A 14,002-nucleotide genomic window follows, 5' to 3' on the forward strand; every position below is an offset into this window, starting at 1 on the left:
GCAGCCTGAAGTTTTGTCTTGCAAAAGCATTTAGCTGCTGGCAGCTGTGTAAGATCTACTGGTCTTGCAGTGTTAATAACAGGAAGATTTTGTAATGATATGCAGGAAGAAATATCAGTGGTCACTTTATTCACCAGATTTTCAGCAATGTCTTGTCTTCCTAGGTCAATGCACTTGGAGAAAGAAAAGGAAGTGTCAGAGCAGCCTGAGAGCCACCCTCAAGTGGTGAAGGCTGGTGATACATGGTAGCCAAAACACTTAGTGGAGGACTGGGTTGATGGTTGATCCCTGTGCATTGATCTGTTCCCTCAAGTATGTCTCTGTCTCTGCATCACCCTCTTTCTTTTTTCATCAAAAGTATACCTGCAACATAATAAGAGGATAAAATGATGGCATTCCTCTGAAAACTTCTGAATCTTCTGCTGGTAAAAGTAGTGTTTTTTGGTTTTCCTTATGCCTTGTTGCTGTTTATCTCTGCTCTTTCCTTATTTGCCTCAGCAAGAAAGACAATGGTTTCTCTTCTACAACACTTATAAAGAAGAATGCTAATGTTCTCACTTTATAACTTCCTGTGGTGCTTTCATTTCAGTGACAGTTTCTCGCTTCATGAGTTTCAGGGTTTTGTGCCTGTGCTTCTCACTCTGTAATCAACACATTTCTCAGGGTCCTGGCTACCATTCAGAGGTGATGAAGCTTCTGAACTCCCCATCCTTCCCCTGCATATTCCTCTGCAGATTTTGCCCCCTGCACCATTCTGGCTGATGGGTCAGATTTGTGGTCAGAGTGGAAGTGGTGAAGCCACATGGTACAAGGTGCAGGAGTGATCCTCACACCAGCATCGGCCTCAACAGTCAGGAACAGGCATCTGGAGAGATGCCACAGCAGTCAAGCAGAACTGGGCTCAAGATTATGGACTTGAGCCTTAAATAAGGATCATTAGTTTCAAATGTGTTATCTCTACTAATGAGGAAGGAAATAGGGTGTTATGTGTAAGTGCTTGGCTTTTCAAAACCAGCCTGTCTCCCTTTTTCATGGACAAGTCTTTGAAGGATCAGAAATGCAGGTACAAAACCACACCTACAGCCTGAAACCTTCACATGCCTTTTGACAACAAGGAAGAAAAATCCACTTGGTTAAACTCCTAGCCCTTGTGATTTAGGATTTCATCTTCAGTATTATACTCTGTATTGATGGATATCTTACCTATGTCCAAGGGAACATTTTGCACTTGGTCTACAAGGAGATATGTCAGCTTGGGAAATGCAATGATTCCCACTGAGATATACTGAAAAAAACTAAAGAGCTGCTTTACCAGCAGTTCTGCGACAGATACAAAGAGGTCCTTATCAGAATGTGGAACTCTCTTGATATCATGTTAAACTGAAGTTATAAAGGAGAAATAATATTTTTATAGTTGGTCTCGTGTTTGCTTCTGATTTTACACTCAGGCAGAATACCACTGGGTGCATTAGGGGGCTAAATAAATCTTTCACTGATAAACAACAAACCTAAATTTTTTATGAAGTGTGAAACAATTATCTTTGACTCCACATGATGCTGCTGAGCTATTTTTTTTGTGCTATTATTTATTGTGTTATTATTAGATGGGAATGTAGTGGGTTGGGCAGCATCTTTTCTGAATGGATGGGATGACCAAGTCCATGTAGCACAAAGCTCATTCTGTAGCACAGCTCAGAACTCTGTACCCAGTCCAGCTTCCTGCACAGAAGGATATCCCAATGAACAAACACATGTGAATGAATTAATAATTTAGAAAAGAGTACCTAGATTTTCAAAACACTATTAGGGATGCAGATGTTCTAACCCCTGTTTAAAGACTTGAGGGTATATATTGTCATTATACATACACATGACCCTCATTTCATTTCTGTACACAGATAATGTTTAATACCAGATGTAAAAGTCAAGCCAAATTGTAGTCTCAGTGATTAGAAATGAGACATAAAAATTCCTTTGTGTTTTGAGTAGAACAGTAGTGCTATAACTTCACAGGAAAAAACTCCATGGAATCAGAAATTGCTTGGTGACATGACCACATTTAAAGAAAGCCTCAGAAACAGTGGTGAGAATGAAACAGAGGGATCTTTAAGGCAGGAAAGTGAAGAAAGTGCATTTTTGGCAGTGAACACTGAGAAAATCATGCAGAGAATAAAATAAATTAAAATGAACAGAAACCACATGCCCTGGTTGGTTTTGACAAACCTTGACCTGTTGTTTTACCATGCTGCAGAAACTGAGTTTGGGTGAACACCATGATGCTGTGTAGTGCCATTTTATCAGTGTTCTATTCTATATCAATATTTAATGATATTCTCTTGGGTTTGTGGTATACTTACTACACACTCATCCTTTTTTCCCTTCTAGATCCATTCAGATTCCTATTGTTTCAGGCTCCTACTCAGCAGCAGCAGTGGTTACAATCCCCCAGTCCTTCAGGGAACACATCCCTAAGGGCCCTGGAGATTCTCAGAACCCTGGCACAGTGATGTCTGAGGCTGAGATGTCAGACACTGAAGCACTGGTCTTGCACAATATTTTCCTCTCCTCATTGTCTCATATTTATGTTTTTAGTTATCTTCCCATTTTTAGAAGCCAGTGAGGAGTAGGGCAGGCATATTTGTCACTCTGTAATAAACAAGAGGAAAACAGTATTGAAGCAAAGATCTAAAAGCAGCTTATTAAAATTTACAGTTTAAAAGTTGGAAAAGTCAAGCAATGAAATATAGTGAACTATAAGCTGAAGCTACTAAAAAGTTCATTTTCAGAGGCAAAGGAAAGAGCATTTAGAAAACATTAGAAAACTTTTAGAGGCATTTTCTAACCTGCAGAGATAAACAATGAAACAGTAGATGAAAGGTTAAATAAAACTGAAGGAGCTGGGGAAATGCACATGCAAATGGAAATAAGTGTTTGAGAAACTGAAGTATTTGCTGAAAAAAATGCAATGTGAAATTATATATATATATATATATATAGTTTGAAATTATTTTTAAATGAATAATTGTACAAAATGAGTAAGCATGCTTCAGGATAACTGTATTTGCTACATCATCAGGGTGGGCAGGGGGGCCCATTAAAGCAGCGTATCTGTGGTGTGCCGGAGGTGTCAGGCGTTTAATCAGGCTGTGCCGCCCGGTGGATCCCGGGTTATGAGCTTTACTGAATACAAAATGCTGTATTTCCCCCTGCCTTGCCCTCGCACCCAGGCGAGAGGCGACGCGGGGCTGGGGGGAGAACCCGCGACGGGATGGGTGCGAGGGGCGGGCAGGGTCCGCGCTTCTGCCTCGCCTTCGGCTGGGGGTCGGTCCTACCCATTACCTTTCCATTCCAGTAATGGAAACGATCCTACAGCGGCACCGAGCCCCAGCCCCTGCGTTCGGGAAGCCGTCCCCCTCCCCGCGGGGACCGGACGCCCGTCCCGCCGAGCCGCCGCCACCCCCTCCATCACCCTCCGCCCCCGTCCCCCGGGACTCGCCAGGCTTCGCCCCCGCCCCTCCCGCCCCCTCCCGCTGGTTTCCGCGCCCCCCCGGGAAATCACCCCCCCGGCTTGGGGGCCAGGTACACTTGACGTCAGGATGGCTGTCGTCGTTTTGACGTGTAAACACTCATTTCCATTCCGGCTCCGGAGGGTCTGGGAGCCTCGGGCAGCCGCGCCGGCAGGCAGGCAGGCAGGGATCCGCTCCCCGCCATCGCGTAGCAACGCGGCGCCGCATCCCGCCCGCATCCCGCATCCCGCATCCCTCGTCCCTCCCGCGCCCCGCGACCATGGCCGGGCGGCGCTGGGCCAGCCCGTGCGTGGCCCTGGCCGTGCTTTTGGCAGCCTGGAGCCTGCCCCGAGGAGGCAGCGCCGAGAGGCTCTTTCTCAACGAGTGGGCGGCAGAGATCCCTGCCGGCCCCGATGCGGCCAGAGCCATCGCGGAGGAGCTGGACTACGACCTCGTGGGGCAGGTACGGCCGGGCGGGGGGCGGCTCCACCACGGGGCTCCTTGCCTTCTCCCCTCCCTCGAACTTGTGCCCAACTGCCGCCCGCGGGGCTTCGGGGAGTTTGGAGCGCCCTCTCCCCCAGCGGGCTCGGGTATGTGTCCGGGTCCGCATCTGGCGCCTGGACGGGGACGGCGCTTCCAGAGGGGACGGGGCAGGGTGATTCGGCCCTTCCTCAGGGGACCAGTCACGGGCCGGGCAGGGACCATCCGCTCTCCTTGAGAGGACCGGGCAGGCTCGGGCGGAGGGTCCAGCTCTCTCTGAAGGGGTCCAGACAGAGCACTTGGCTCTGCCCGAGGAGACTGGGCAGAGTCAGGAAGGGCACCCCTCTCTCTCCTGAGGAGACTGACCGGGCGCCTCGCTGTCCCAGAGGGTCCCAGGGCTCCCCAGCTCTCCCCGAGCCGTCCGGGCAGGAGGAGGGCGCGGGCAGTCCCGGCTTCAGCCCCGCGCCGCCCCCGCCCCGGCGTCTCCATCGCCATCGCGGGGCTTCTCCTCCAGCCATCCCTCGGGCGCTTTTTTGGGATGCCGTGACGTCAGCGTTGTCAGGGATGAGTAACCGCCTTGAGGGAACAGCCTTGTCTCACCTCCCGGCGAGGGTTCTGTGCCTGGTACCGCGTCCACCCGCGCCGGGACCCCGCTCCGCCCGCTCCTGTCCGGAGCAGTGAGTGGCCGGGGTCGGGGTCAGCCCTAATCCGAGCGCCTTCCCGCCCCCTGCCCAGCCCCACGTCCAGGCACAGTCGTGTTCTCCAGACTCTCAACCCTCACATGTAAGTGTGACCCCAGCTTCGTGGCTTTGCTCGTTCTGCCTTTGTAGTCGGTGCATTTTGCCACCACCGATTTTCAACAGCCCGTCCGTGGGGAAGGCAGGTGTTTAAAGCCACCCCAGCTCTCCCAGTGACCGGCTACTGTGCAAGGGAAAATGCCATTGCAGCGGGTGCCCGTACAGACCAGCCCCACAGTGAGGTATCTGCAGCCTCGCAAAGCTTTTTACACCTGTCCAGCTGAACCCCAGGACGAGCAAATAAAACTGGGGCGTGACCACACATATAACTTGCCCTTTGAAATGTGGCCCTATCAAGGTGTGTCCATGAGTGTAAAGGTCACTGCTAAAGGTGATACCTTACCGAGTACTGTAGTAGTCATGACTGCACTTGAGTAGCCTAAATGAAAATATTCCCCCAGTTTCTTCTGACAGCATGCTGTGATAAGCACTTGTTACTTACCACAGTGATGAGCACTCCTTACTTGAAGAGTCTTTTCTAGTTCAGATTAAAATATCTAAAAGAGAGTTTCTTGCTCCTTTGTCTTTTGAGTGGAATGAATTTGGTCGGATTCTGATTGTTGTTACTTGCTGACTGTGGGGAAATTCCTCTCCGCAGTTAAAGTATGCCTGTGTCTTACAGATTGGATCTCTCAAAAACCACTACCTATTCAGACATAAAAACCATCCCAGACGATCCCGAAGAAGTGCCATTCATATCACTAAGAGACTTTCTGATGATGAGCGGGTGAGTGTTAAATTTAATCTTTTTTATCTCCTTTTTTTTTCTCTTTTTGTCTGTTTTTTTTTTCCGTTGCCTTATTGCTGAATTCATAATGAGGTCACAGGCAGGCTTTCCTCGTTTTGCAAGTCTAATATATTCAGCCAGTTGTACTCATGGTGAATAATACTTAACTATTCTGTCATTAACAGGCAGAATCTGACCCTCCCTTACCATATATTTTGCAAGAACTTTCCAAATTAAGATCTAAGATGTGCATCTTAATTTCGGATGTTGATGTGTCACTGATAAAAATGTGAACGGGGATCCACAGGGCTTGATTCAAAGTAAAAATCCATACATGCACTAAGTTTAATTAGGCCACGTCTGTGCAATTACTATGAGAATTAGGTTTGATTTAAAGTGGCTGAATATTAAGTAAAAAAACGAAATAGGGAAAAAGGGCTGAGGTTTTGCCTGATTGGCCTCCATGACAAACTAAAGCCCCTTCTCAAAGGATCCATCACACATTCCAGACTTGCCTTCTTTTCTTACACCAGGATCCCACTGCAGTCAGAGAACAGGCACACTGGAGAGCCAGGGATGTCAAGCATGATCCACTGGTGAATAAGACTCCCAATTTATCTGACCTCTATTTAAGAGAGAAGCTTTTCTGTTTGTTAGCATACTGAAAAACTGAGGTTTCATGACAAATTTGAGGAGCAGACAAGAATGCTGTCAGCCTCTCTCAAAAACTGTTTTCTGTCAAATTTCAGAACAACAGAATTTGATTTACAGGTCAGCATTATTGTAGCAATCATTGTGACAATATGAGCAGTACAAAACATGAAGTAACCTAATCATAAAAACTGACAATTTACAATATAAGAACAAATCATTTGAGAATGAGTAATTTCCTATCTGGAGGTTTTAGATACAAATGTCAACTAGGAGGAAATATTCTATATGTGGTGAGACAGGGTCTTTGTTTTGCCTATTGTCTTTTAAAACCATATACTCCCATCTATGTCCTTGCAAACATTAATTTAATTTGTTAAAGTTGAAATAATTCTAACTTCAAACCCACAGTTTCAATGTAAACTAGTGTTCTAATTTATGCCCATACATACGATCAGATGCCCAATGTCATCATAGTACGATGTTCAAGAACAGAGTTTTGGTTGCAGTTTCTCCCTTTTTTGGACTTAATACATCGAATACATCTCTTACATAGGGAAGAATGACAGTGCTCAATACATTATATTCTAAAATTGCAGCAGAATGAAAGTGGTTGTGTTACTCACATTGCCACGAGACATTACTACAGACTTGCATACTTAGATCCAGAAACAGGACTTCAAAGTGCTGCAGGTGATTTGGTAAATTTACTCCAATTTCCCTTTTATTTACCATCTAGTATGCAAATTAACTCTGTGAATGAATGAGATGTAATTATGCATTATGTAAGTGTATAAACACAAAGCAATCATGTAACGTGTAGTTACACGCAGACCTTTGCTCTAAAGAGCTGTTCTTTTTCAGCAACAGCCTGTTTAAAAAGGTTTTAAATTCAGCCTTTTAAAAAGGGAAAGAAAAAGGAATCCTGTTTTTTGTTTGTATAATGCAGCCATGAATTTTACGGTATGTTAAGTGTGAAAGCTGTGGTAAAACTTGGCTCTAATCTGAATATTTATCTGCTTCCTATAGTGTTTGTTGTAAAACTGATAAAGGCTGTGAATACATCGAAGGGATATAATTATCCAGTTCCAAAACTTCTGGTGTTTGCACTAGTTTCCAAATCTACTTTTCTTGCAAGTAGATTTGAATCGAGATTGTTTTTACTAATTGATGTATCAGGGGCTGGAGATTTGGCACAGCCTTCAGCTTTTGCTGTAGGTGGATGACTGGAACCTCACCCAGCTGCTGAGTGACAAACATTTGTCTTGTTTGTCTGACATATGTGCTTGGGAGTTTCAGCTCATTTCCTTGCTGCACTTGTCCACAGTGAAAAAAAACCCCAAACATGGAAGTTGTCAATTGTTAATTACTGTTGGGTGACGAAGAGGTCAGGCTTTGCTGTGGGCAGGGAAGAGAGACAAATGTAATTGCTTTAACGCCTGCACAAGTATGTATAGTGCTAGATATCAACAAGGCAGTTTAAAATACACTTGCATGGGTATATTCATCTTCTATAACTGATTTCTATAACTGACCCTTTGTAGGGTTTTTAGGACTAAATATATAGCAAAGAGAATAGTAAACATGCCTGCTGTAGCCACCATTTTAAAGGATTTGTGTCCTGGTGGTGAATTTTCATTAGGCTTTCACTACAAAATTGTATTCTCATCTAATGAATACTTTTTTTGTCATTTTAATTTCTGAGTCATTATTGTTTCATGTATGGCAATAAATGTAAGGATCATAAAGCCGTTCAATCACAGCACATAAAAGGAATGAAAGGTTGAAAGCAAAAGGTTAGATCCAAGGCACTCAGCATGTGAGGCTTGTCACAGGATCCTGGCAACCCACTGAACCTGAGTTTGCCTTGGTCGTTCAGAAATTGGGATGAAAAGTACCAACCTTATCTGTGTCAGAGTGACTGTACAGGTACGAACTATGAATAACGTTTTATTCCCATTTCCAAAAGTAGCACACAGCACAGAGAGAGGTATCATAGTCAGGATTTGATTTGAATGGGCTTAGTAATACTTTCAAGGGAGCTGAGTGGGATACACGTTTAAAATACCACCAAGTGACTTAGAGGTTGCTCTTTCTGTGCGCAAATGCTATGAAATTCATTGTATTGCTGCTTTAGAAAAACATGTGGAAAGCATTTTGGCTTTCAGTTGCCTTAAGTGGAATCAAGCCGGTGATGAAGGTAGTCCAATATTCATATCTTACTAATTGATCACACTTCAAAACACCACTCAGAAGGATACTTGAAGGTCTAGCTGGTCTATGAGTAACAGCATCATTATGATTGCTAGACTAAAGCCAGAGATAATCCTTCTTCTTTCCTTTTAACTCCCTGTAGAAATAGAGTGTGAATAAAAGGTAGATAGGGGAAAGAAGCAGGCTATGGTTTTCCTTGTTTTGATGACCACCAGTGCTTAAGATGACCTTCTAGCCATACCACACAGTTTTATTTGACATAAAAGCCTGCATTATGTCACTCACAGGAGTTCTACCGTTAACTTGTACTTCGTGATTTTCTATGAATTGATTCATAGAAATCATCTCACCAAGCTCTCTTCCCCATATCATGCTGTACCACAGTATAAACAATCCTTCTCTCCGTGTCGACCATTGCTCATTTTGCTTTAGGCATCAAAATTTCTCCATGTGAGAAAAACCCTTATGCTCTAGAGTCCTAAACCAAGGAGGTTCACTTATCATATTTTTACAAATAATTGTAGGTGTCATGGGCAGAGCAGCAATATGAAAAGAAGCGAACTAAGCGTGCCACTGTGAGAGACTCTGCGGAAAGTCTTTTCAATGATCCTATGTGGAATCAGCAGTGGTATCTGGTAAGAACTTGTTGCATTGTGGAACTGAGGATGATGGATTTTGGTTGTGCTGCATTATTTTGCTGGTAACGAAGCGATTACACTGAAGGGAGTAAATGAAGAGTCCCTTTCATTAGCATATGCTGTAAAAATGAGAGATCTTTGTGCATAATATTTTCAGGCAACCTTCTATTTTCTTTCGAGTGTTGTTTGTACAAAAATTCTAAAAAACAATTTAGGCTGCTGGTTAGGATGGCGGTTGATACAAGAAATTTTAGCAGTGGAAAGCTACATTTAGGATAATTTTAAAATATTTGCTGTTGGTGTGTAAGACATCCATTATCATATCTGAACCTGGCCATGTATTTCTTCATTAAAATTAGTAGTGCAGAATGCATAGTTCAGATTAAACCAAAAGTATATTCATGCATGTGCAGGAAACCTTGAGCCTCTTGGACTAGGATTCATGTGTAAGAGGGTCTCTACAGCTCACATATTCAAAAACCTCAGGGAAAATAAATTTCCTGAGCTCTGTAGTTTCTGCCTGCATGTGACAACTCAGAAACACAGTTGATCATTTATGTTTTATACAGTTTCTTTCAAGAGCCTATGTTTCCATTGTGCTTCTACCTCTTCCTTCAGTCTAGGCTTCATTGCTTTCACTCAGAATAACAATGTGATTATATGTGGGTATAACAAATCAAGAAGAAAGGTTAAGCACAAATGTTGCCTGATTGGCTGGAAATACTTTTTGCTTTTTCAGTTCAGCTTAGAGAAAACAGGCCAAACTCTAGGCTGCTTGTATAATTTCTTATATAATAATTTTCTTCTATAATTCCTTCCTTCTTTCCTTCCTTCCTTCCTTCCTTCCTTTCTCCCTCCCTCCTTCAGTGTATCTTCACATGTCACCAGAAGAAAATCTCATTTGATAGATTTCAGAGAACAAAATATGAAACCTCAAATAATTTCCTGAATGGCAGCAGCCAGAAAAGACAGCATAAAACGAAAGAAATGTCATTCCCATAAAAAATTTCTTTTTCTAAGCCTCCTATTTTATGCAACATTCCTCTGTAAACAAATACATAAAAAAACCTGCAATCAACTAATGTAATTAGGCACAGAGAAACAGAAAGAGAATTCTTCTTTTTGCATCTGTGCTTTTACAGGGGTTGTAAGCAAATTTTCTGAATTAGATGTATGTGTTGCACATTTAGTATTAGAGAGAAAAAATGACCCATTTAGGAGCTACTCTAAAAAAAACCAACTTGCTGTGGAAGAGAAGGCTATATATGATTCATAGTTCCAGTTGCTTTACCACTGGAACAGTAATGAGGGTAGTAAACAGAAAGTTGTGATTCCACACAGTTGCTCCCAACCAAATGACTACTTTAATTGTTTTATCCATTAATTATTTTGCTCTGGCTAACTTTAACGTCAGAGGAGAAAACACATTTGGAGGAAATCCAGCTCACTGTACTGTGGGTACTGTCTTGGCTCCTCATCAAATGAGAAGAACAAGCATTAGCAGGTCTGATTATTAACTCAGCGTTCCAAGGTCCATCAGTGCATCCCTACCATTCCCACATTTCTGCTGCCTGCCTCCAGTAAATACAAGATGCTCTTTGTTCAGAGGTGGCCTTCAGGGATCTTCAAGTAGTGGGGTAAACCCTTCAGTGCTACAAGTATTTGATGAAACTAATTTTTGTTTTATCTTTGAAACATTCAATCAAAATATACAAGTTGAGGATGAGATAGATTACAGTGTCTTTAAAATATGACTTTGGACCTGTTTATTACAAATGGATAAAATGCTAACATATTTTAATCTTTTCTGTCCCCCAGCAAGATACAAGAATAACTCCATCCCTGCCCAAGCTGGATCTTCATGTTATTCCTGTGTGGCAAAAAGGGATTACAGGCAAGGGAGTTGTTATCACAGTACTGGACGATGGCTTGGAGTGGAATCACACTGACATCTATGCCAACTATGTAAGTTTGAGGACTAGAATGCTATGGAATAAATTAACCAGTTGTAAATTCGATGTACAGACACTCTTCTGCAGCTCCATGTCTGTTCTATAAGTCAGGTTCTACAGTACAGAGACTGGAATATTTGTCTTAGGCATGGTTTGGAACCTGGTCTGTGTCACAGGAAGCTGAATGTTACTTAGCAATGGTAGTGGGGTGGGTATTTTGTTGTTTTATTCTTCCTTCAGTGGATTTAATTCTGAGGCATATTTGTATACAGTGGTTTAATGTTGAATTATTAAAGCTCCATGAAGAAATTATGGAATTTTTAATGGCCATCAAGTTCTCCCCACTGGATTGCTGTCAGTGTGAGGCTCACCAAGTAAATAAATACAGACTCTAGACCACATTTTGTTACACATTCTAAAAATGGACTTTGTAGTTTTCTGACTTTCTGTTTTTCTTTTTTTACATGTAGGACCCAAATGCAAGTTATGATTTCAATGACAATGATCATGACCCCTTTCCTAGATATGACCCAACAAATGAAAACAAGTGAGTAGCTTTCCAATTGCGTGAAGAGAACAAAACAGTATGATATTAATTTGTGTGTTAGAAGGTACAAATGCAGAAATATCTGTGTATGTCTTCTGTGGCAATTTTGCAATAAGAGGAATAATTTGTGTAACAGAATCCCATGGTGGTTGAGCATGGAAGGGACCTTTGAAGGTCATCTGGTCTGACCCCCTGCTCAAGCAGGGAGACCTAGAGCCAGTTGCTCAGTAGTGCATCCGGATGGCTTTTGAATATTTCCAAGGAGGGAGACTCCACAACCTCTGTGGGAAACCTGTGCCAGCGCTTGGTCACCCTCACAGTAAAGAAATGTTCTTGAATGTTCAGAAGAAATGTCCTGTGTTCCTGTGCACAAGCCTTCTCATGTAACATTGGCATAAACATTAGAATTAAATTCCCAAATGAAGAGCTTCATAGCTGTAATCTCCCTGTGATGTCTTGGATTTGTATGTGTAAGGTATTTATGTGTTTCTGTAAGCTGAAGGGAACAATCTGTGCATGTGACCATGTGTGTTTCTGGAGCGTTACGTCCCTAAGCAGATTTTCACTTCAGTCTTCTGCTTTGGACTGTGAATTTAAAAAAATTAAAAAGTCTCCTATGAAGCCCCTAGAAGAGACTGTGTCTTAGAGGAACCTACCAAGAAACCCATCCCTTCAGATCAGCTCTTGCAGCTAAGGACACCCATTTTCAGTTCTGGCAGTAGCTTTTGGATCGACAGAGCTGAGCTGGAACACTGAACTTCTGTTTCAGTGCATGCAACCACAGGTGACCTCACATGAGTGTGACACATGGGCAAATACTGGAGGAGGTTACATTCACTCCTGTGACAGTTTTTCGGTCTCTTATGAAGCATGTGGGAGCTTTATTTAGACCCGATTTGGCCTGAATGTCCTTAAGGTAATAACTGAGAAAGTATCAAAAGCTTGATCACAAGACAACCAACCAGTTCACGTAGTGGACTTGTGCATCTCAGAGGAGAGAGGAGTTTTCTCTAATGCCCTTTCTGGAGTCAACTATTTGATACTCAGTGGAACCTCTTGGTGCATCTGTCACACCAAGGTCTATCCATTGTGGTTCAGGAATGGATTTTTTCTACAAAGAAGAGAACAGAACAGACCTCCTTACAAGCTGGTGCACAAAAGGAGTCAATTTCTTTGACAAATTAGGATGCCACTACTCAATACAGATAGTAAGAAACTGATGCACTGTTTCCTTGTTGACTATCAGACAATGCTGCAGCATCCACTACATAAATCAGTTTATGGGGGGGAAAAAAGATCAGTCAAAAGATAAACGCCCCATGAATAAGACATTTGAAAAATTGCATTTCTGCTTTTTTACAGCATTATTTAAGAGCGAGAAGCCATTATCCTCTTGTTACAATGACAGTATCTCTTAAATCTACCTGTATTGCCTCTAATCTTTATTAATAAGTAAATGGAATTCAGCCCAGAAGCATTCAGTCATGTCATTGAATAACAATTTGTACTATTACATAATAGTACAAATCTTACAGTTACTCTTATATGAAGGTTTTCTGTATTGTGGAATTACAATCATCTAAAAAAAGAATTGCTTAGAAAATAGTTGGTTACAAGAAAAAATTGGCAATGGATATGCTTTAAAGGCTCATTTTCTGAATTCCTAAATAAAGGTAGTAATTAAAAAAAGGATATCTAAATGTGTGATTAAAAATTACTTTTATCTTATTTCTGTCTACAGACAGCTTCTTAGCCCCATAATTTTATACTACTTTTGCACTCTTCTAACATACTGGTATCTAATGTGTCTACAGACTTCAGTGTGACTTAGGTAAAGTATCATCTCATAACGATGTTCCTTTGATTATTAAGTAGTTAAAAATTATGTTTCTTGAAGCTTAAGGGAAACAAGTATTTTTGTATCACATAGATACAACTCAAAAGCTGTTCAACAGCTGCACTGCATTAATTTAAAAGAGGACTTCCACCAAATCAAGGTCAATGATGAGTCTTTCTGTACGTTACACTAAAGATGTTATGAGATGTTGTTTATTCTTGCTATATTTATTCAGGCACGGGACACGGTGTGCAGGAGAAATTGCCATGCAAGCCAACAACAGAAAATGTGGAGTCGGAGTAGCCTACAACTCCAGAGTTGGAGGTAAGAAAATGAAAATAATTGGATGTCAAATATGAATATGAAATATGAAACAAGACAGATCCTGAGTATTTTCAGATACCATTAATCTGAAATATGAATGGTTGGTCTTTCTTGGAAAACATGAATCTTGGAATGTTATAAGCTACAAATCCTGTCCGGCTATAGTGCAGTGTTACATCTGTATGACAGCATTTCTTGAACAAACTCTGGAATTTGATTATGAGTAGAATACAGGTAGAATATATAGCAACAGCAGTGACAATATAGGTGATGAGGATGATTATGATAATAGCAATAATACTAGTAATAATAATATGAACAGTAATAAT

At 42.1% G+C, this 14,002-nt stretch overlaps 1 protein-coding gene across 1 annotated transcript in view; it reads left to right on the forward strand.

The window, feature by feature from the left end:
- The first annotated feature begins 3,651 nt into the window (after positions 1-3,651).
- Positions 3,652-14,002, forward strand: part of PCSK1 (proprotein convertase subtilisin/kexin type 1) — a 28,962-nt gene continuing 18,611 nt past the window's right edge. Inside the window, exons 1-6 of the mRNA XM_017823681.1 lie at positions 3,652-3,969; positions 5,406-5,510; positions 8,900-9,010; positions 10,832-10,978; positions 11,436-11,512; positions 13,585-13,673. Of these exons, the coding sequence (XP_017679170.1) occupies positions 3,787-3,969; positions 5,406-5,510; positions 8,900-9,010; positions 10,832-10,978; positions 11,436-11,512; positions 13,585-13,673 (712 nt within the window). The 5' untranslated portion in view covers positions 3,652-3,786. The remainder of the gene's footprint in view (positions 3,970-5,405; positions 5,511-8,899; positions 9,011-10,831; positions 10,979-11,435; positions 11,513-13,584; positions 13,674-14,002) is intronic.

The sequence above is a fragment of the Lepidothrix coronata genome, unplaced genomic scaffold (genome assembly GCF_001604755.1).
Source record: "Lepidothrix coronata isolate B3197 unplaced genomic scaffold, Lepidothrix_coronata-1.0 Scaffold104, whole genome shotgun sequence".
NCBI lineage: Eukaryota > Metazoa > Chordata > Aves > Passeriformes > Pipridae > Lepidothrix > Lepidothrix coronata.